Source organism: Eublepharis macularius, chromosome 1, assembly GCF_028583425.1.
Source record: "Eublepharis macularius isolate TG4126 chromosome 1, MPM_Emac_v1.0, whole genome shotgun sequence".
Taxonomy (NCBI): Eukaryota; Metazoa; Chordata; class Lepidosauria; order Squamata; family Eublepharidae; genus Eublepharis; species Eublepharis macularius.
Window position 1 is genome coordinate 178,637,060 of NC_072790.1, and position 24,889 is coordinate 178,661,948.

Genomic DNA, 24,889 nt, shown 5'->3' on the forward strand with positions numbered 1-24,889 from the left:
TCTCTGTGCCAAACAGCTGTAATTAAAATGATTTAAAATAGAATAGAAAAATGCTATCTGAAAGCAAAATTAGCAAGAGGTCTTTTATAGGAATAAAAGGAAACTGTCAGCTGCAAATCATAGGACTGTATTTCCACTGGAGAAGCCCTAGCAAAGTTCACCTCACTGGAGAGAAATTATTAATGGTTATAATTAATTTACTTGGTTAACTACACTGTTTGCATGTAGTTCTCCCAGAAATAGACTGTTCCCCCTGTTACGGTAATCAGCTTACAGTGTTTGCAGGAACAATCTTCAATGCCTGTCTTTTGCTGACTTTAAATGTAGGGTTGGTTCACAAAAGTAGCAGCAGCATCACCATTACATCCTCTCCATGTGATCCACCCTGAGCTTGTGTCAAATTGGACGGTGTATGGAGAATTCTATAGATGAATTGTTATTGTAGCAGTTCATGTAGCTGTCATGTGCTACATAGGTAACTGCCAAAATCAATTCGCCTGCCACACACAACAATGTTGACTGAATTGGAACAAATATACCAAATTTGGTGGCAGTATTGTCACATAAGTAAAGTGATTGTCAAAGATGATCCTTAATCGTTTTAGTATTTAGTCTATGATGACCACAAAGAAACAGCATGGTTTCATGCACCATGGTCCTGTTCTGGTTTGAAATCCCCAAGATATTTAAGAGATAAAAGGCTCCTGAAACCTTGGTACAAATTCAAATGCTCATGTTATTAATGAGGTTATTGAAAAACAGTAATGGTGCTGGAAAGTGCTGTCAAGTCATAGTTGACTTATGGCAATCCCTGCTGTGATTTTCAAGGGAAGTGACTAACAGAGATGGTATGCCATTGCCTGCTTCTATATATGCCCTGGTCTTCTTTAGAGGTCTCCCATCCAGTATTAACCAAGGCCAACCTTGCTTAGCTTCCAAGATATGAGGAGACTGAGCTTGCCTGGGATCTCCAGGTCAGGCCTGAAACAATAGACTGCTTACTTAAAGCTTTTATCATGTTATTCTCCCTTTTAAGAACTGTCTATCAGAACACAGTTCTTAACAGGTTGTCTTAATCCACTCATAATTACATCCATTGAGCTTTGCAATGGGATATCAAATTGTACTCAAATTTGGATGCACTAAAGGAAAATCTTCATTTTATTTTTAGTGTATGAGGCACGCTTGGTTCTGACCTGCATAGCCCAGCTCTGTATCTCATTATCCAAATCCCCTGGTGATGCAGTAGAGGTACTGAGTTGCTGCTTGACACCTGTTGTCAATTGGCTGAAAGCAAATAAATTAAAACTGAACCCAGACAAGACAGATGTGATGCTGGTTGGAAAAGCAGCCATGATAACAATACGAGACATTCAACATGCTATAAAAAAACTTTTAAGAGATAAAGCGCCTAGTACAGATGGATTGGTGGCAACATATTATAAATGTTTTGAAGATATATTAGCAATACCTTTGCAAAGAATAATGAATGAAATACAAGAGGGAAAGCATATACCACCAACTTGGCAAGAAGTGAATATAAGTTTAATACACAAGGAAGGGAATGATCCATTATTACTACAATATAGAGACCGATCTCACTATTAAACATAGATTATAAAATTTTTACAATAATGGCTGAGAGATTAAGGAAATGTATTCCAGACCTAATTCATGAAAATCAAACGGGATTTGTTCCAAAGAAATATATGAAAGATAGTATCAGATATATATTGAATGCAGTTGAGTATTCAAGGAGAAAAGGAGAAAAAATGGTATTTATGTTTTTGGATGTAGAGAAAGCTTTTGATAACATGTCTTGGTTATTAATGAAAGGACTACAAAATACAAAGTGTGGAACCAAGTTTTTAAATTGGATGCAAAGTATTTATACAGACCAGCAAGGTAGAATCTTAATAAATGGCTCTCTAATGGGAAAAATCAAGAAAGCAAAAGGAATTCGACAGGGTTGTCAAATATTATTTATTTATTTATTTATTTATTCTGGCAATGGAAATATTGGCTATAAAAATGAGAGAAGACACCAGAATTGCTGGAATAAAAGAAGATAAAGAAGAGTACAAAATTAAAAGTTATGCAGAAGATGTTGTTATATCAGTAATAAAACCAAACATTTCTTTGAAATATAAAATGGAACAAATAATTCTGGATATAAACTGAATAAAAAGAAGACTAAATAATGTTATTACTGGCAACCAAAGCAGAACAAGAAAAGATAAAAAATAACAGAATCACTGCCACCAAAAACCCAATACAATATTTGGGTATATATATAACAGGGCTAAATGATAATTTATATAAAGATAATTATCAAAATGTTTGGACAAGCATTACTGAAGATTTACAAAGATGGGAAAGATTGAAAATTTCGTGGTTAGAAAGAATTTCTGCTGTCAAAATAAACATTGCAGGCGAATGCTAAGTGGAGGAGGGGAGGAGGCACGGTGACAAAATACACGGACACAGTGCTGGATGTAAAGAGGCCACAACTTTATTTAGATTATAGCTCAGGGAGCAAAGGTGCGCATAGGGCACTGATCCAAGCACCGGCTGACCCACCTGCCAAGCCGATGACCCACAACCCCCCTCAGACCCCTGCTGAGGCGGGGAGGAACCATGAGATGACAGTCAGTGGGATACCACATAGGTATACATTCTGTGTGAATCATCCCCTGTCACCTGAGAGTGAGGCAGACTGACAGCCCCCAACTGGGCATGCACTGGCCATTCCTCACTCCTCAGACCCCTTATGGGGATCCCCATAATAGGGAAACTGAGTCTGAGGGCCTTGTTCCCCCCAAATGGATTGATGCCCAATGCCCAGTCCGCCACAAGAGCCACAAAATGGCTCACCACCAACGCTCCTAGAGCAGCAAACCAAACCCAGAGGTCCCCTCAGTGTCCTACGACCACACATCCAGACTCCAGCTGGATGGGCATCACCAGGTGAGGACCATCACCATTCCATGATAGCTGACAGGGGAAGAATCACCCTGCAGGGCTCCACCGGCTGTCCCACAGCCTCTGACCAATTGTCGAAAGAAGGCTCATCCTGAACCCCTCCCTGCTGGTCCTGCAGAACTGCAGGATGCCCACATGGTTGCTGCTAGGATCCACCATGCTAGCACATCCTTCGGGTCCTGTCTAACTCTCCACCACTGCACTTGGCAGCCTCCAACCCCTTTCAGTAAGGCTGCACCGGAACCAGCTCAGCACCTCCAGCTAAAAAGAGAGAATCAGAGAGAAGCTTGGGCTCCATTATTGCAAGTGCTGAGGGCCAGCTTCCCAGACCAGGGACCTGCACTGGATGTGCCTGGGTGTGCTCCCCTGGCTCCTGGTCATTCCCCGCCCCTCCACAACATGGTGGATGTCTTGCCATCTCCCTGCTCACCTCCCCTGTATTGTCTGCAACATGGGCCCCCAGGTAAGTCTGGGAGCCATTGTTTACCAAAGTTGAATTTTCTTTTTCAAATGTTACCAATCCATATAGACAAAAAGACCTCCAAAATGGCAGAACATTATGAACAATTTTGTACAGAGCAGGAAGAAACCAAGTATGAGATTTAAAATACAAGACAAAACAAAAGAAGTTTAGCCATACCAAATGTCCAATTGTACCGCCAAGCAGCGTCACTAGTCTGGATATCTGATTGGATTAAAAATCCAAATAAAAGGAACATCAAACTGGAGATAATTGATACCACAGAAGGAATTCATAATGATTTATTGACTAAGAAATCATTAAAAACTATTCAAGACAAAATGGCACTCCTATTTTGAGGAATGGACTATTAAGAATATAGTTTCAGTGCAGAAATAGAATACGTTTGCCAACCTCACCATTGATATCTCCATTGATGTTTACTGTGAGGTAAGTATAACAAACAAAATTGATTATATTAATTATGGATAAACAGGGGAAAATAAAATCATGGCAAGAAATGCAAGATGAAGGAAAAAACGTTCCGTGGTTGCTGTATTATCAAATGGTGTCTAAATTCAAAGAACAAATAGTCAAAGAAGAGGGCCAGTTAGGAGAGAAAATGGTTTTTGAACACTTAATCATTGGAGATTCAAAGCGCCTATCAGGAAAAATATAAAATATTATTGCGATATGATACAGAAACAGAGCAAGTAAAAAAATGACATGATAAAATGGATGCTAAACTTTGGAGAAAATATGCATGAGCCAGTGGGGAAACCTATGGACTAAAGAAATTAAATTTACAGAATGTCAAATGTTAAGGGAGAATTGGTATAAAATGTTTTTAGATGGTATATTACCCCCAAAGACATTGCAAAAACTAATAAGAGTATAATGGAAAGTGCTGGAAATGTCAGAATATGGATGCAACATTTTACCACATGTGGTGGACGTGCAAAAAACCAAGAAAATGTTGGATAGAAGTACATGAAGAAATGCAAAATATATTAACATTTAAATTTACAATGAATAGCAAATATATGTTATTAAATATTTTACCAAGTAATATTACAAAAAACTCATTATGAATTATTTAAGTATATGGTGATGGTGGCAAGAGTAATATTTGAAGCAAAATGGAAAGCAGAAAAATGTCCAGATTTGAAGGAATGGAAGAATAAATGATATAAATATGCAACAATGGCAAAACTAATCTCTTATATACACAATAGACCAATCTCAGAATATCAAGAAAAATGAAAAGTACTTTTTGATTATATATCTGAAAATTAAGAATAATTAGGAATTTAAATTTAAATCAAAACAGAAAGTGTTATAGAAGAAAAGGGGGAGGGGGTGAAGAAATTGGCAATATATGTTTATAATGAAATTATTATTAGATATGAATATAGATGGAAAAGACAGAATAAAATACTTAAATGCAAATGAAAAATTAAGAACATATATAAGCAAGTTCTATATAGATATATGATTTGATAAATGACTATATCGTTTAAATGATAGTAGTTTGTTTTATGTTTCCTTTGTATGATTTAGATGATTGTGTTTATGTTTTATGAATGACTTAGATGATTGTAGACAACTGTAGTAGTGGGTGATTATAGATGTATGATTTAGATGACTGTATGATTGTAGTTCAAGTTTTATGTTTATGAGTTTATTAACTGAAATAAAAATTTGTAATTATAAAGGGGGGGGATCTTGGAAGCTAAGCAGGTTCAACCCTGGTTAGTAGTCGGATGGGAGACCATCAAGGAGTTCCAGGATTGCTACATAGAGGCAAGCAATGGCAAACCACCTCTGAACATCTATTCCTTTGAAAACCCCAGCAGGGGTTCGTTGCCACTTGAAGGTAAGCTTGTTTCCAAACCATAAGAGCAACCATACCATATCTGCTCCAATACTTTTTGACATGGTTGTGGTTGAAATCTTACTGCTGAAATCCTGAATACCGTTGCATTCAGTGGATACAGGCTGACGGAGTGTAACTCTTACCTTTTGTTGACTCTTCAGAGTAATCCCTTTCTGGACCATCTGGAAGATGCAGTTGTGAGAGCTCATCTGCACTCACTCTGTGCCATGACCTGTTATGACCCTCCCTCAATGGTGGAGAATATTCTAGATCACAAGGCAATTCAAAATTGCAGTCGAAAACTGGAAATAGAAAAAAAACAGAAAGCCATCTAAAGTTGAGCAAATTATTACGACCTGTTCTGCAAATTCCTCCCTTTGTTTTTCCTCCTTCCATGTTAGGAAAACATCAGACATTTATTTACTTTATTTATACACCACGTTTCTTCCCAAAGCAGCTTATATCACTCTCCTCTATTTTATCCTCACAACATCCCTGTGAGGTAAGTTAGACTGAGAGTATGTGACTGGCCCAAGGTCACCGCACGAACGTCCATGGCAGAGCGGAGATTCAAACCTGAATTTCTCAGATCCTAGTCCAACACTTTAACTACTACACCATACTGGCTTTCCAGCATATGCGTTGTCAGTATGATTCAACATCACTAGGTATTACAAAAAAGTATTTTGTATAATTAAAAATAAGACCTAAGAAGGATATTTTCTTGTCTTTTATTTATTAACATGTATCCTGCCTTTCCTCCAAAGAGCTCAAAGCAGGATGTTCTGCTTGCCTCCATTTATCACCACAACAACCCTTTTGAAGTAGGTCAGGTTGAGAGTGACATACTGTGGCAGTATATGGATTTGAATCTGGGACTCTCAGGCCTCCTCTAACTACTACATCATACTGTTTAACATGAGAGAAGGAGAAGCAGCGGACAAATAAGAATATGGATATGAATATGTCTGGCATCTTATAGTACATAACTCCTAACATTTTGTTTTGTATTGGGTGGACATATATGTGAACATCTACAAAGGAACAGGATGTTAGGAGTGGAAAGGGACTATGAGAGCAATCGTAAGCAGGTCCAGTCAGAAGTAAACCCTCTTTTATTCAGTAAGACACAGTCCCAGAAAATTGTTCTTGCCTTTGATAGGCAACTCTAAGTGATTGTGCTGCTTAAGGGCCAAAGTAGACATGGTAGCATTCACATGTCCAACCCATGGATGCCACCACCCATTAACTTGGAACACTTAAAAACATTGCAAGAACTGCCTGCAGTGCAGCAGGACAAGGAGCTGCTGTTTCCCCTATGCCTTTTCAAGTGCTGAAATACCTCCCACCCCCGCAGCTGTTTCAGCACTTGAAAAGGCATGTGGGGGGGAGGGACAAGAGCTCCTGGTCCCACTGCACCTTGTGGCATTTTTAAATGGCAAATTCAAAAAAGGAGAAGCTACCACAGTCTAATACAACTACAACAAGGGGATGCCCCCACGGTATACAGTAAATAACATTAACAAGTATATAAATGAAATTCTCATCCTTCAGACAGTAGATGCTGTACCCTGGGTCTGAGGTAATTAATTAATTCATAAAGATAGTCTTTGTAATAACTGTTTATTTTCTTTTTCAGGTCACCCCTGGTCCAGAGAAGAAGCTGGACAGTGCAAGGTGGCCCCAACAGGCTGCTAGCAAGTAGCCAAGTTCGCAGAGCTTCCTCAGAGGATCCTATAGCTGCAGTGTACATAAAATCAAAGCATCAAAAGATAACTGAGATGGACGTCATCTCTCACCGGTTTCGACAGGTGTTGCTAGCAGCCTGTTGGGCCCACCTTGCACCTTGTACAGCATCTACTGTCTGCAGGATGAGAATATTCTCCTACATGTATTGCATATGATTATTGATTGTGAATTGTATTATCTTGGTCGTCATTTATGATAATGTTATTTATTGATGTATTTAATAACCATTTATAAAATTATTTATTTCTTGTATTATATCACCTTGCACTTTTGCACTTTATAAATGTCATTTATATACTTGTTAGTGTTATTTACTGTATACTAGGGGTGTGCAGCCAAAAAAAGATTCGGTTTTCCCACTTTGTAAATTATGAAGCAGAAAAAAGAGTCAGAAATAGGTGATTTCCGAAGCAGCAAGTGGCTTTGGAAATTGCTTATCAGCCCGCTTCAATATGCTCCATAAAGATTTGGAGCATATTGAAGCTTCCCCGCCCCCACAGCTTCCTCTTCACTCAATGCTGGGGAGAGGGAGGAATTTCCCCATCTCCCCAGCAACAGGTCAGTGAGTGGTGGTGTAGCAAGTTTAAACTTGTCCCGCCACTGCTGCCTCCTCTTCACTCGATGCTGGGGAGATGGGGGAGATCTCCCTGTCTAGCCGGTATCAGGTGAATGAGCAGAGGCGTGGCAACTATAAACTTGCTGTGGCTGCCACTGCCTCATCCACCCAATAGAGGGGAGACGGAGAAATTCCTCCATCGGGTGAAGGAGGAAGCGGTGGCCCGGCAAGTTTAAACTCACAGCAGCCACCACTACCTCATCCACCCTATGGAGGGGAGATGTCATAGTACAGCCTGAGCTTGACAAGTCCTCAGGGGAGGAGGAGCTGGAACAGCTGACACTTGCTGACAGCCTTGCTCCTCCTGAGGAGGAGCAGCCTGCCTCCCAGCAGCCGACCACAGCTGAACGGTCAGATGCTGAATCCCAGCCAGAAGCTCCCCTCCCCCACCCAGAGCCACCAGCCCAGACGCAGCCAGCTTCCTTATCCCCTCCAACATCTCCAGACTATCGAGAGCAACGTCGGCATAGCAGGGACAGAAGAGACTTACAGACCCGACGTCAATCTGCACGCCTCCGGGCTTTGAACAGGCCAGCCTTCTCAGAGGAAGGAGGGGCTTCAGAGGAGGAGACTTGAAGCAGCTGTGCGAGCTGACCGAATGCTCTCCGAGTATAAAAGCCAAAGGGAGGGGTCCTTTCAGCATGGCTTCAACGAGTTCTCTAAGCTGCTACTGTACTGCCGGTGTTTGCTCCTTGGAACTGTCTCTCTGACCTCCAACCCGGCCTGTCCTTGACTACTCCCTTGATTTACGGACTTTGCACATTCCTTGCCTTGCCAGCTGGACCTTGTTACCTGTCAGCAGCACTCTGCAGACTCGGCAGCCACTGGAAGCAGGACAGGAGATGGGGGAATTCCTCCATCTCCCCAGCATCAGGTGAATGAGTGGCAGTGTGGCAAGTTTAAACTTGCTGGGCTGCCGCTGCCTCATCCACCCGATGGAGGGGAGATGGGAGAATTCCTCCATCTTCCCTCCATTGGGTGAAAGAGGCAGTGGTGGCCCAGCAAGTTTAAACTTGCCATGCTGCCACTCGTTCATCTGATGCTGTGGAGATGGAGGAATTTCCCTGTCGTCCATCAATTGGGTGAAAGAGGCAGCAGTGGCCCAGCAAGTTTAAATTTGCTGCGCTGCCACTCATTCACCCAATGCTGGCGAGATGGAGGAATTCCCCTGTCTCCTGTCCATTGGGTGGATGAGGCAGCAGCACGGAAAGGGGCATTTAAACCCCGCTGGCTTGGCTCAGCTGCCTGGATGGGAAGTCCCTATCAAGCAGCTGAAGATGGAGTTTAAATACCCTTTTCCTGCCATTGCGCAGCGGCATGGAAAGGAGCATTTGAACTCCTTGACCCGAAGCTTCCCGAAGTGATACAAATTGCTACAGGAAGCTTTGATTCGGAGTTTCCAAAATGGGCCGGCATGTTGGGGCTGATTCGGAAATCCTGAATCTTGTCGAATCGGGTCCGATTTGGATATTTTTCCCGAAGTGGAAACCCAAATCACACACCCCTACTGTATACCATGGGGACTTCCCCTTGTTGTAGTTGCATTTTTAAATGGCCCAAGTTCAGCTTTAAAATGGCAGCAATATCCATGGGTCAGACATGTGGATTCTGTAACAAGTAGTTTGGTGTAAAATGCTGCATGTTGCTATCATTATTAGTGATTAAATTAACTGAAGAGTAGATGATGTGGGCTTTTACTTGAAATGTAGACGGAGGATTGATTCTGCATGAGTCATTTTCTTGTAGCTCAGTTATATTTGCCCTCAGTTTATAGTTGGCCTAGAAGTTTCAGACCTTAGAGGGGGAAAAAACTGCTTCACTTTGGAGACTTTCATTAACATGTATTTTTTCTGGTCCTGAGCTGAGATTAACCCAAATAATTGGTTGACACTAGCCAAACCAGCCAACATTTTAAAAACTTCAATTAGATTCTCTATTAAGCATTCAATTTCTTTCCCACCTGCATAGATTCATGATCTTCACCCCATCCTCTTGAAATCATCATACTTTTGAATCTTTTGCCCTTTCTTGAATCTATTTCAGATAATTCAACTGTTTAATGACAAAGTGAAATGATCAAATCTTTTAATACAACTTTTTCTACCTTCTTTAATACATATATTGTTGCTTTCTTGACATTCTGAGCACTGGATTCACACCAGACAACAGGAAAGAGCAAACTCAGAATAGCAATTCATAATACATCATAAGCAAGGAGAGGCATGTAGTTCTCTTAAGTATTTCCAAGACTCAACAAAATATACTCCTCTTTTTACATGTATTTAATATACGAACAACTGGACCATACTTCGTGGAGTGTGGAAAATTAGTTACCTCATTTCTATATAATTGGCTTTTCACCAGTGATTTCTATTACAGTACACCAATACATATTTATGCTTCTACTGAAAAATAAATTTCTTTCACTCCTACCTTTTCAGTGTTATGTATATGCATCACAACAAAATTTCCATTATATATCAGTATATAGTGTATAGAACAAGTGACTCCATAATCCATTGCACGGTATAGAAGGATGAAATAACTGGTAGTGCCATCTGACTTCTTAAACATTGCATCCTATGACAATAATAAGATAGAGGAAATCCCCACATCCTGCTCTGCCCCCAGTAAACCGAATTTAGAATGGGATTTCAAATACAATAAGTTTTTCCTTGAGATGGAGATTCTTCATTTGCCTTGTGTAACATCAAAATGATTCGTTTAATTAAAAGTTTAAATAAAGCTGAGATTAGGCACCCAATTCAATAGATACATATGGTATCTAACCTCATTTATAAACTGCCTTTCACTTGTAATCTTATGTTCCTGCTGTTTATTGGCTGTTGCAAATATGTTGCAAAGCTATAATTTTTGGTAGCATTTCTGAATGGCTGCTCGCTAACAATTAGCAAAACAAATTGGAGAACATTTCTAGTGCACATATTTCTTTGCTACACCTTCCATTTCTGTCTTTGCTTGTGCTTACTATTTCGTTTGTAACAGTACATTCTGCTATTGCTCTGGGGGCTTTTTATATTTAAATAGATGCCACCTTTTCCTTTTTAAAAAATCTGAAGCTGTAGAGGAAAGTAATTAAATTTAATAGAACCTGGAGAGATTTCCTTTTTATGCCACTACCAAAAGAAATGACTAGGTATGGAGCTTTAGGAAGTAGCTACTGTGCATACTCAGTAGCTTTTGCAATGAAATTTTTGAAAGATTTATATCTGTATATGTTTATGCAGCAGCTGTATGGGCACTGTGGATCATAAAGGAGCCGCTAAGGTCCAGTGAATCACAAATCCACTTTTTACATTCATGCTAGGAACTAGAGCTCTTTGCAGCTTAAGTCACTGAGTGTTTAGGAAACAGTCTACATGAATGAAGAAAACTGTCACAAATCAAAGCTATCCAAAACTATCGTAATTAGAACTGTCATTGGGATAAATAAACCTATGATTGTTTTAATTAAATTAAGACTGCAATCTTAAATATAATTCCTAAAGATAAAACACACACTCACTGAAGGTGTTTATGATTTCTGCTGCTATGGTAAGAGTATGTACAAGACACTGGCTGTATGTCTCTTCCCAGCTTCTGATGACAGTGGGGAGAGGCTAATATCACATATTTGCACTGGATGGAAATATAGTAGCACTGAGTAATCCAGAAAACAATATTCACAAAATGTAACATTTCTTCAGAAATTTCTTTCTGAAGCAAGTATGATAGAGGCTCCATACTCCAAGAGCAGGCCCCTGAGCCAAATATTTTTGCTATATTCCAGTTGGCTGCCTGACCTAAAATGTGACGGCCTGTCCCAGTCACTAAGAAGTCTGTTGGGAAACAAGAAGCTAGAAAATCAAGAACATCTGTATGCTGTCTTTTCTGATGAATGCACCCCCCCCATGTAAATATTTAGTAAAGGTTACTCAAGACCTCAGCAGAAGGAGCAAACTTGGTTGTATAATTCATCTCAGACATCAACAAAGGCTTGCACAAGTAGGAGTAGTGCAGACAATGCTAAGATGTTTTTATTACCATTAGACCTTCTAAATAAATATTCATAGCTATTAATTAGGGAGGAGATAGTGTTTAAATTGCTTTCTTGGGAGAAGTACTCTGCTCAGTGAGCATTGGGACCTCTATTAACACCAACTAACCTCTATATACTTAATTTATAAGGCCTATAAGCTGTTAATTCATGATTGGGAAGTGACATATTGATTTTTCAGTTACTAATTTCAAAAGCAAAGCCAGTTCCTAAAGCCTTCCCAGTGCAAGAAGTTTCCAGAAGAGGTAAATCCTGCTTCCTGGCTCCTCCCACCCCAGGACTTATATGTATTTGCAAAAATCCCATCAATTTGCTCCCTAATCTTCTCAGATTTTAAGAAGAACCCACATATGGAAAAGTGCAACATAAGAATCCTGGCATTCCTTCAAGCTTTTTGGAACTCAACATAAGAATAAACATAAGAATCCTGGCATTCCTTCAAGCTGCAAGAATAAAATAGGCACTCCCCATTTTATTCTTGCAATGGCCATTTCCACACAGTCTGTCGTTCCCATCCTTTTTCTCTTTAGGTGTGTTTGCTGAGTCGCTCTGACAACTCACCCTCCGCACACACTCCCCACAAGCACTTGCGCTGTGAGGTTGCCTCCAAACAGTTCCTAACAAAAGCGGTTTTGAAGGGGAGATTGGGCACTTTCATCATTTTCAAGGAGGCTTCCACAGCTGAACTGAAAGGGAAAGAGCTTCGGGGGAGGAATTGGGTGAAGACAGGATTATTCTTCAGAATGCTTTAAGCGTTCATATGCCAAAGAATGGGGGGAAGCCGCTCTGTCAACCCGCAGCAGAAGAAAACACTAGAGAAACTGCATTCCCAGTAAACGTGCGGAAAAGGCAGTAACAAAACAGTATGAATATGATTTGTAAATTTAGATGTAAGGAAGCTTTAAGAAAAGCCTCCAGAGTTCTGTGGGTGGGCTATGCCTATAAGGATGTGTGGAAACAGCCAATATATAAGTGATCTAGGTTAGGCTGAGAGATAGTGACTGGTCCAAGGTCATTTAGTAAAAAGTGAGTGCTAGATGTTTTGCTGTGTCACTTAACTGCTATGCTGCACTATACCAGTTGGTTCTGAACAAGACCAAAGGTCCAGCTAACCACCATCCTGCTTTCTACAGTGACCATCAGTTGTTATATCCTACATCTCTCAGAAAAATGTATTATTTTAGCTCTCTAGTTCTTTTTTACAACACTGTGAAATGCACTCTATGACTCCCTGTTGTAGCCAGACAGCATACACTCCTCGTTTGTTTTACATATTGCACCTGGGAAGCCCACCAGCAAGGGATGTAAAAGCATGTATTACTTGCAGAATATGCATTCTGCTATACATACATAAGCTTTTCCTGTGTTTTTCCTCCTAATAGCTGCATTGTGTCTGTAAGAATCAGCACGGACTAAACCTTCAAGTGAAAGTAAGATGTGGTCCTTGAATGGTGTAGACATGGGCACGAACAGCATTACAAATGGAAAAAACCCACGAACAGCCCATTCGTCTGTTCACGAACAAGCCGTTCGTGAGGCTCCATGAATGAAATGAAAAAAGGGGGGACCCATGGATCATGCCTTTCCCGGGGTGCAATCTCTCTGAAACTTAGCGGGTCTTCAGAGGACAGTAAGGACGATGTCCCCTGCAAATTTGGTGGGTATTGGATATTGGGAAGGTCAGTTTGTAACCCCTCAAATTAGCTTCCAGCAGAGAGTCCTGTTTTTGCCACCGTGAAGAGAAAATGACAACAAAGGAGGAGACCCATGGATCATGCCTTTCCCGGGGTGCAATCTCTGAAACTTGGCGATCTTTGGAGGACAGTGAGGACTATATCCCCTGCAAATTTGGTGGGTATTGGACATTGGGAAGGTCAGTTTGTGGTGTGTTTAAAGGGCCCTGTCCCTTGTATGTGGCAGGAAAGGGCCCTTTAAACTATCAACTGGCAGGCGGCAGGGGGGAATCCCCAGCTGTGCACCTCACTGTCCCTGTATCACCTCCCCACACTATTTCATCTTTCCTTCCTACTGGCATCCCCCATATCCTCACAATTCCCTGATTCCTTCTTTCCTTCCAACCTGCCAACTAACCTACCTTTTATCTATCCTCCCCATCCCCAGCTTTTTTATTATTCATTTATACGCCATCTTTCTCCCAATGGGGATCCAAAGCATTCTCCTCCACTCCATTTTATCCTCACAGCAACCCTGTGAGATAGGTTAGCCTGAGAATTGTGTGAGTGGCCTAAAGTTGCCCATTGAGCTTACACAGCAAAGTTGGGATTCAAACTTGGGTCTCCCAGTTGCCACCACATCACATTGGCTACCAAGGGGTGGCTGCTGTTGAACAGTAGCCAGTTGCTGGGCTGGGGTGAGTCAGGCAAGTCACATGATAGAAAGTCACCCAATCTCCTGGTATCTCCCACCTAACCTTTCCATATCACTTGCTCAGGTATCTCCCATCCTGTACTTGCACATTTTTTCTCTATTTAAATGCAAAACATTTCATTTCTATTAAACCATGTTATTAATCTCATCCCAATGTTCTATCCAGTCAAGATACTCTTGAAAATAGTTTCCATGTTCTATTATTTCCATGTTATCTATTCATCCCATTTTTTGTATTATTTCTGTCCACACCTTCATCCAAATCATTAATAATGATGTTAAATAGTATCAGCTCCAGGATAGAGCGTTATGGTACAGTACTTGAAACCTCTCTCCAGTTTGATGAAGAGACATTAATAAACATGCTTTGAGTGCAGTTTTGCAATCAACTTTCAATCCACCTAATAATAGCATAATCTAATCCACACTTTATCAGTTTTCCAACTGAATACCAGGAAGGGCCTTGTCAAACACTTTAATGAGGTCAAGATATATTATTTCCATTGCATTCGTGTTGTCTACTAAACTAGCAACTCAATCAAAAAAGGAAATAAGATTAGCCTGGCCTAACTGTCTTGCCAAATCCATAGTGCTATCTAGCAAACACTGTACTTCTAGACTAGGGCAGGCAGCCCCCAGCATGTGTGTCAAACAAGGACACAGCAGACCATTTTACACAGCACACAAGCCCTATTCTGCTCACCAGTGACCAAAGTAAACCCCTAATGAGGGAGCATCTTTGGGGTTCAGCATGCTCCCAGTATACACATACACATGAAGCTTCCTTATGCTGAATCAGACCATTGGTCCATCAGGGTCAGTATTGTCTACTCAGACTGGCAGCAGCTCTTCAGAGTCTGAGCCAAAGGTCCTTCCCTACATGATCCGTTTAACTGGAGATGCCAAATATTGAGCCTGGGATCTTCAGCATGCCAAGCACATATTCTACCACTGAGCTATGGCCCCTCCCAACCCTTGTCCCCACCCCCCTGGCCACTGGCACACCAACATTGCCGTAGGTAGATGTTAGTTCCAGGTAGGTAGGTTGCTGTGTTGGCCTGCAGCAGAACAGCAGGATTTGAGTCCAGTAGCACCTGAGAGGCCAGCAAGATTTTCAGGGTATACGTTTTTGAGGTATCTGGAAATCTTGTGAGTCTCTAAGGTGCCATAGGTAGATGGTGTTGGGTTTTTGGCATTCAGTCCAAAAAGGTTGTCTACTCCTATTCTACATGCTTATTGGTTGATTATTTTATAATCTATTCTTCTGTCTTTTCCTGCCATATATACTTTACTGTTTCTACCTGCTGCTTATCAACCATCACTGTTGAGTCATTGTGCCACTTTCCTGTAGGCACACTATTTTATACATGGTACCTGGGGCACGAGCCCTTGATGTGAACCAAAGGGCCTGTCAGTGTGACTGAACTGAAGAGGATGGAGGATGGAGGCTGATTATTGGTAGTCTGAGTTCTTATGACTGCTAATATAGTATCCTTTATTCCATTACACATAGGCAGGCAATGGCAAACCACCTCTGATAGTTTCTTGCCATGAAAACCCCACCAGGGGTCGCAATAAGTCAACTCTGACTTGAGGGCACCACACACACACACACACACACACACACACACACACACACACACACACACACACACACTATTACACAGAGAGGTTGTAGCATGGCATAGTTTGCACAGCTAATGATAGAAGGCAGCACAATGAAGGAAAAACATACGTGGAATGTCCCTCACAGTGAAGAACAACATGTGATAAGGGATATCCCAAGCCTTGTCTGAGATATAGAATCAGATTGCTTTACTTATACTGTCAAGGTTAGGGTGGCTTTACTGTGCATTTGCATGAGTGAACCTGAATGGGTATCTGTGTGATGGCAAAACAAGGAAAAGAGCTCTTAAGAGAAAGACGCCAGACCTCAGCACTCCAGACTGCCTCTCTTGGCATCTCTTGCTGGATTGCTTGTGAAAGAGTCACCAGCTGTTCTAATACCCTTTGCCAACTTGGAGCCAGGGGGGTAGAAGTTGTCCTGATTTTATTTCTTTGCTTGCATCTGGGTAGGTGCACAGAACTCCTCCATAACTGCTGATAGTCAGATAAGACTGCCTTCTCCCTTGGAGCACAGAAATGAAAGATGATAGGGCCATTCCTGTCATGTGAAAAGGGAACTAATGGGACAAATTCTTAACATTGTTTGATAATTACTCCAAATGTAGAGACTCTGCTCCCCTCTAAAATATCTCAGAAAAAAAATCAGAAATTAGTGTTTCTCTGGTTTTTAACTGATTTTCACAGATACTGAGTTTGAGTTCTACTATGTATTTCAGCGGTTAGCATTTTAACATTATAAAACTTCCTACGAATGGATGCTTAAGAATTCTGAAGACTTATTTAGATATTCTTAAAAGCCTCCATTCATGTTTATGAAGACTTAGAAGAAGACTTATTCTACCACTCAGCAAAGTCTGAAGCTTTCCTCCAGGCTCCGAGGAAAGAGGCTGCTGGGGACAAATTAAAGCCGTTTTCACACGTGCCCAGGAGATTGCACAAACTCACAGCACGAAGCATCTTCCTGGCATGATCTCCTGGCATGATCCCCTTTAATGACCCAATGACGTCAGAAAAAGTGCCATTAAACAGGATCGTGCCGGGAAATCATGCTAGGAACATGCTTGTATGCCGTGTGTTTTGCATGATCTTCCGGGCATGTGGCTGTGTGAAAATGGCCTAATTGTCAGCTTCTTGCCTCCTTTCCACCCACTGCAGAACTGGGGCTGCAGTAGAAGCCCCTATCATTCAAAGAATAGTTCAATAGAAGACATGCTTGCCATGTAGAATGCCCAAAGTTCAGTCCTGGACATCTTCAGTTAAGAAGTCTCCACTGGTACATAACATCTGGTGTGGTGGTTAGAGTGGCAGTCTGTGATATGGGAGACCTAGGTTTGAATCTCCACTCTGTCATGAAAGCTTGCTGGGTGACATTTGACCAGTCACATGCTCTCAGCCTGATATACCTCACAGGGTTGTTGTGAGGATAAAATGGAGACGGGAAAGCTGTTTTAAGCCACTTTAAGTCCCCATTAGGGAAAAAAGTGGGGTATAATAAAGAAACAAAGGAGTATGACTCCGTTTTAAGCAGTTCTTCCTCTGGTTTATTTTGCTGAGAATGGAAGGATAAACACTATCAGGTTTACTTTCTTACTGTTTGATCCAACAACTCCTTTTTGCTAAGCGAGACATCTTCTATTGGTGGAGACGTTCATTGCTGGAGTAATACTCTTTACAAGGAAAGAGTCATTTCTGGAGTTACTATTTTTAATATGCTTGTAGCTCATGTAGCCATGAAGTTTTAATATGCTAATAGCTCACGTAGCCATGAAGTTTAGGATGCATCTTGGCTTTAGTGCACATGCATACAAATCATTTCAGTTGAACACTAAGGCACCACAGCCAACCATTGCCAAAAGATAGCTGGAAGGCAACAAGCTAGCAGGTGTGGGTCTAGTAAGTTAGAACAGGAGCTTGAAAACTTTGTGTATGGCCGCCTAAGTGGAGCAGTGGAAGAAAAGCAGGATTTAAATGTTGAAAATACAGTAGTATAATTCAAACAATTTTTAGACACTATATTGTAGGACAATTATGGTTTTATTTATTTTTGACAAAAGAATAAATTCCTCCTTTGATTTTTATCTCAATGTTTGACCCTTTGTTTTAAGTGAGAAATGAGAGTGACACCACTGTTTTTAACAGAGAGCTTTGCGTTGAAGTATCGCCTAGTGAGGCCACTATTAAGCAGTGTATGTCTGCAGAATTTTATACCAGTATCTATATAAAGGCAGAAAACAGCAAGAGTCCAGTAGCACCTATAAGACTAACAAAATTTGTGGTAGGGTATGAGCTATATATATATAGAGGTGGCACTTTCCCTCTTCCCTTCATTTTTTGTAAGTCGTCTTCCCAAGAAAGTTGATTGGATATCCGTTGTGCAGAAAACCTTTAGACTCCTTTAGGTAACTCTCCTCTCACATTCATTCAAGTTTTATATTTGTTTGATAACATATCACATTTCATAAACTTCTTGCTAAAAATTTTTGCAAGGCCACAAAGCATAGATGATGCCAATGTTTGTGGAACAGAAGAAAGAATAAATCAGTTTTTTTCCTCAAGAGATGACAGCTTGAACAAGGAATGTTACATATGAATATATTTGTAACTGTTAAATTATGTTATAGCTTGTAATAATAATAATAACATTCAATTTATATACCGTCCTTCAGGACAACTTAACACCCACTCAGAGCGGTTTACAAAGTATGCCATTATTATCCCCACAACAAAACACCCTGTGAGGTGGGTGGGGCTGAGAGAGCTCCAGAGAGCTGAGACTAGCCCAAGGTCACCCAGCTGGCTTCAAGTGGAGGAGTGGGGAATCAAACTCGACTCTCCAGATTACAGTCCTGCACTCATAACCACTACACCAAACTGGCTCTCAATCAATTCGGAATTCAGGGAATTTTGAATTTTTCCCTCAGATTATGTTAAAAAAAATCAAATTTACCTATTTTTTTTTTCATGCACATCTCTACTGGGCAACACTCTTAACCACTACACCAAACTATACTTTTGAATATTGGTGGAAATTGCTATATTTTGAGAACTGATTATATTTTGGGACTGATTTTGGAATCCTGAATCTTTCCAAATGTGGCTCGATTCGGGTTTTTTTTCCAAATTAGAATCCCGAACTGCACACCCCAACATACAATGGCAGGAAACAAGCTGCACCAGCATGCATGCAAATAGGAGAGCACTCCACTGCCAACTGGTCTGGCACATCACAGCGATTTAAAAAAAAAATAGCTTTAGTGACAAAGCTAATACATTTTACCTTTGAGTCTTGCTGTTATGTCGTTTCCCTGTGCCTTGTAGTTCTGTTTCCGCAATAAGGGGTGAATTATTCTCACCCTAATCTGCTTTGCAGCAGCCTGGGACACCCTGTTTAAATCCACTGGCTGCCAGCCTGTCCTTGCACTGTGCATAAAAGCACAGAGAAAGGGAGCACTAGATGTTGGTTTTTCTATCATGAGAAGGGAAATAGAGGGAAGATGCCCCCCCTTTTTTGCTATTTTTTTCTAGTAAAAGTGGGAGATTTGACAGGTTGCTGCTGCCAGTTTTCCTTTCTGCTAAAACTGTTAACACAGAGTTGAATGAAAAGGCAAAAAGAGAAATCACAGGAGGACAAGCAACAAGAGTCCCATTGCTGTGCCAGAAAATAAAAAATCTGACCAGATTGGTCCTTCCACATGGAATGTGTGTGTGTGTGGTGCCCTCAAGTCATAGCTGACTTATGGTGACCCCCTAATGGGGTTTTCATGGCAAGAGGCTATCAGAGGTGGTTTGCCATTGCCTGCCTCTGCAATCCCGGTCTTCGTTGGAGGTCTCCCATCCAATTACTAACCAAGGCTAACCCTGCTTAGCTTCTGAGATCTAATGAGATTAGGCTCACCTGGGCTATCCAGGTCAGGGCTCCACATGGAATACTGATCTGGAAAGACTTGGTTTGTGTGTGTGTGTGTGTGTGTGTGCGCGCGCATGCGCGCGAACGCACATGTGCACGTGCACAATGTACACATGTGCCTGCTACCTCCCCATCATTTAGCTCTGGGTTAACAGTTTTAATCCGAGAAGCCCCCAAAGCCAGAAGGCTTTCTGAGCAAGATGAAATTCTTCCTGGTGCTCCTCGACCCACTATCTTTGGAGGACTTCTTTAGTCACAGTGGTAGCACTGGCACCATGGCATCTAAGAGAAGGACAGCAGCAGCAGCAGCAGGCCATAGGATGGACATGAAACAGTTCCATATGCTTGGTACCTCCTGGCTCTCCTTTAATAATTGCTTTTTCTTTCCAATTTTCATCCTAATCTGCATAAAATTAGCCTTTGTGGCAGCCAGTGGCTCAGACGATGAAGAAGACCCCTCCCTGCTCAAACCCACATTTGTGTGCATGCCTACATGGATGTTGCTGGCCTTTCCTTGCATTGAGCGTAAAAGTGCACAGAAAGGGGTGGAGATGGTGACGCTGATGCTGATGACACCATGCCATCTGCTGCACCCATCCTCAGTGTAAAGCAAACCTTTGATCTCTATGAGCTGCTCAGTGCCAATGCCATAACTCCATTGTCCAGGCAGCACTGGGAAAAAATGCACTCATGCATGGCACACACACCTCCTTCATTCCAACAGAGTTAATGCTTAGGGCTGAGTCTCTCTCCTTTGGAACCAATTGGTTGCATATGCAGACAGACTTGCAGTTAAGGAAAACAGGATGCTGCCAGGCGGCCTCTGTCCCAACTACCTGGCCTGCCTGCACAGCCTCATACTGAAACAAAATGCACAAACTTTTCGGGGGCAGTGGGGGGGGGGTTGTTACAGCCTTGTTTCCTGGATTTAGTTCAGCATTCCAGAAGCTGCTTTAATGAGTTGAACCACCAAGCTTCACTCCCACTTCGGTATGCTCCAAATTTTTACGGAGCATACTGACGCAATTTAATTTCGGGTTATCACAAAGCATTTTACCACTTTGGGTTTGCCCGAATTTTTTGGGGGTGCACACTCCTATTTGCTACAGTTGTCAGTTTCTTCAATTCTTGCATCATTTCCCTCTTCTACATTAGTGATGCACATTGAAAAACACTGGAAAAAAAGAATATAGATGTGATTCTACTGATAATTGTATCAAGAGCCAACAAAAAAGCTGATTGTTACATTGTACTTTCTGTTCAAAATTTGGGATCTGTTTGGTTGGTTTTTTCTTGGATCCCCATACCTATGTGCAAAATGTACCTTGGAGATATTTCTCCACAACCACCAGGCAGTATTTTGAGCTTGACAAACCAAAAAGGAGGCTCATAAAACCTATTAAACATCTAAAAATATTTCACTGGTTTCTTAAAAACTAGAGAGTTGAATATGATGAAAAATAGAAATACTAACAGCTAAATTCCAAACATACTGAATATACTAGATAGTCTCATATATTCAAATAAATGCTATAAATACCCCTACATTCAAAGACTTGGTTATTACAGAGCCCCAAAATAGATCATTTGTGCATGCATCACACTCCTTCATATATCATACTTCTGTTTACACTCTAAGGCAAGCTGATCTGCTCGTTTAAGGATCACACCTTAATCATTAGAATATGTGAACTCTCTTGGAGACAATCTGTGGAGTCCTACAATAAAGAAATGATTTGGAAACAGTAGATCAAAGCTTTCAGAAGTGATTTGGATTGCTTTGGAAAGCTTCAGGTCAAGCAGGACCTTGCTGTTTGCATTTGCAAACAGCCTGAAAAGTGCTGCTTGCTTTCAAACTTCCTGCCCCACCACTTTCCCCCCCCCGATAGGAGGGAGAGGAGGGTTCCCTCCTCCCATTCCCATGGAGGAAAAAGCGGCGGGGCAGAAAGTTTGAAAGCCATCCTTTTCGTGCCACTTGCAAGCCTCCTCCTCGCCTTTCATGTACTTGAGGAGAAACTTATTGGACTGATGGGTTTTAGACGATGCAAAAAGAACAGTGTATGTGTTTGCTCAGCTGCCCAACATTTGCCTTGAAACATGCCTTCCCCATTCCATGCAGTCCATAAACAGAGAATCCCATTGTTGTGTGCTCTCAAACTTGGTGGGTTGATGGTTTAGAGGGAGGATTGTGTTTTCTGTGCAATTTTAGTGTCGTTACACCAAACACTGGGACAGGCCTCTAAAGGCCACTCAGGGGGCCACTGCAAGCGGCTGAGAACAGTAACATCAGCTCCAGTATCAATAATACCTTTAAACTTACGACCCTGAATAAACATATGCTGCTGAGGGCGTGCAGAAGTGATAGTGGGTAGTCAGTCCTACCAGTGAATCAGTGGAGGTAGACCCAAAACCTCCCGTGCCACGCTCATGGTCGGCTCCCCCTGCGGGCAAGACATAGGGGACAAGAATTAACTGAGCAGGCGCAGAATTCTGAGGCAAAGTTTGAGGCAAATTAGTCCACAGTTGCAGTTGTATGACTCCTTCATAATCAGAGTCAACAACCCCAGGGACTACAAAGATTCCCTTTTTCCCACTAGAGGAGCGAGGTAAGATCAGGCCCAGATGGCCAGGAAGCAAAGGACCGGAGAGCTGAGAAGGTGCGATTTGCACTTCTCTGGGGAACTGGAAAGTAAGATCAGCTTGTAGAAAAAGATCAATCCCTGCACTGCCTTTAGTGGCACTTGGGGAATTGAAAATAGTAGAAGCAGGCAAGGAGTCTAGCCCAGACTTGCCTCTGTTTGGACCGGGGCCAGAGACGGGCCCGTCTGGTAGTTTCCTGAGCGGCACTCACTAGCCCAATGAAATCCCTTGCCACATTTGGGACATTTAGTTCGAGGCTTCCCTTTCCCAGTTGGGCTGGTAGGCTTTCATTTTACGCCTCCACCCCCCGGAGCCCGGCATTCTGCTTTGAAATGCCCAGACCTGCCGCAGTTAAAACACCTTCCCCCAGGTTTCCCCCCCTGATGGAGAGCGGCAGCCAGCAAAAAGGCTTGATGAGAGGAACTTCCTATATCTTGGCAAGCTCTAATCATGTCTGCCAACTCCGGGTTGTTCCCCAGACCGGTGATAACCCTTCGGCACTCAGAGGTAGCATTTTCTTTAGCTAACTTAAGTAACAGCTCCTCTTGAGCATCAGCGTTATCAACTTGATGCTTGAGGGCTTCCTGCAGGCGATGAACAAAGTCTGTGTAAGGCTCTGTGGCTTTTTGGCGAACGCTGGAAAAGGTTTGTGAGGGTTTGCCAGAGGAGGGGACACGCTGAAAAGCGTGAAAGGCACAATTAGAAGAAACCTCCAGAGTGGCAGCAGGCAAGACTATCTGATGATTGGTGTCACTAAAATTTCCTGCCCCATAGAGTTGCTCGGCACTGTAAGCTCCGCCAGAATTGGCGCCTCTTAGCAAACACTGCTGGCGGAACTCACTTTCCCAAACCACATATTGTGCAGGAGTTAAAAGCATGTGAATCATGGTTTTCCAATCCTCTGGGACTAGAGTATGATTACGCATGACAGCCTCAAGCATACCCTGTACATAACTGCTCTGCAATCCCATATCTCAAATCACTTTCCTTAACTCAGTAAGAACAGGATAAGAGAGAGGCTTATACTCCACAATCTGGCAACCCTGAGCATCAACCTGGTCAGTAACGTGAACTGGGCAGATAGCAAGCATTTCAGTTAATTCTGCCACATCCTCAGATTTCGCCTGCCTGAGTTCTCGTTCCAGTACCTCCCTCACCAGCCGCCCTGGGACCCCTCCCACAGAAGGTGGAGGATTAAAATCCTTACCAGGAGGTGCAGAGGGTTGTGGAGGGGAGGGAGAGCTGAGCAGTGCTGGAGGAAGCAATTGCACTTCAGCATACTCTGGTGGACATTCCTTAGACAATTGAGCAATTGGAATGGGTGTAAACTTCTCCACTGCATTCCTGCATTGATACCAGGTATGCAACAATTCTACATGAGCTCGTGGCAGGGCATGGAGAACCCGGCCGATTTTCTCCCAGTCCTTGAGGCGGAGAGATCCCTCCTCAGGATACCAGGGGCAGAGCTTAGTAAGCTCCTGAACCAAGGAGCGAAGTTGACTAGAAGTCACAGACCCGCCGGACTTCTGAACCAGGAACTGGAGCTCCTCAATATGCCTGCGCTGGGCATGTGAAAATTGTCCTCCCATACTCACCAATGAAGGGGTCACTGAGACAGCGACGAAGGAGTGCACTCAAAGGGCCTATGCCAGGCGTTGGTGAGCGGGTGTCCCTGTTCGGCTGCGCCACTTGTAGGAATGACACGACACAGGGTTGCGATTCTGAGCATCAGTCTGCGAAGGCTAGTCTCCCCTAGCCAGGCAGTGGCTCCTTTATTTAAGCACAGCATGCATACACAAGGACTGATGACCAAGGAAATAATGTTTATCTGTGCTGGCATCCAGTTAATCAGTTACTGACAGGGCCAGCTGAAACTGCACGTTGCATTGTTAAGCATTTACGAGGAGAGGGGAGCAGAGTGCCCTTTTGATCAGGGTAGGCTTTCCTATCTGCTGACCTAAGGACCCACAGTTACATGCAAAAACAGCTGCCCCCTTGAAAAGAAGAGTGTGCGTATGCTACACCCGGCCAACATGTGTGCAAAGAGTCAAAACTTATGAAATGAAAAAAAAACCAAAATGGATCAGTTCCAAGATAGTGCTGCCCCGGCTGGAATAAACTGGTAATGAGAAGCAATTGTTATGTAACCCCTGGAACCAAAACTGAGATAGAAACTTTCTATATGCACACCCCCAGTTACAACCTCATTGAGTTGTTACAAAGAAACAGAAACAATTATAGAATCATAGGGTTGGAAAGGTCATCTACTCCAACCCCCTGCACAATGCAAGAAATTCATCACTACTTCCCCCACCACATCCCCAGTGACCCCTGATCCATGCACAGAAGATGGCAAAAAAAGTTTTTAAAAACAAACTGTTGAAAACATAACCAGTGTCATGTAACAAACAACTGATGAAAGCAGCTAGAATTTAGACATATACCACAATACCAAAAATGTAAAGGACAAAGAACAAGGTCCCATGGGTCCATTCCCCTAACACTGATACTTTCTGAGAGGCAACGAGCCTTCCCTTGATACAAGAGCTGCTTGTGTCAGAAGAGTACTCCTTGGGCTGTGGGGGTGG

At 42.3% G+C, this 24,889-nt stretch overlaps 1 protein-coding gene across 1 annotated transcript in view; it reads right to left on the minus strand.

Annotated features, from left to right (window-relative positions):
- ALK (ALK receptor tyrosine kinase) overlaps positions 1–24,889 on the minus strand; it is a 941,973-nt gene that overhangs the window by 632,259 nt on the left and 284,825 nt on the right. The window contains 1 exon segment of the mRNA XM_054982048.1: positions 5,462–5,620. Coding sequence (XP_054838023.1) covers positions 5,462–5,620 — 159 coding nt within the window.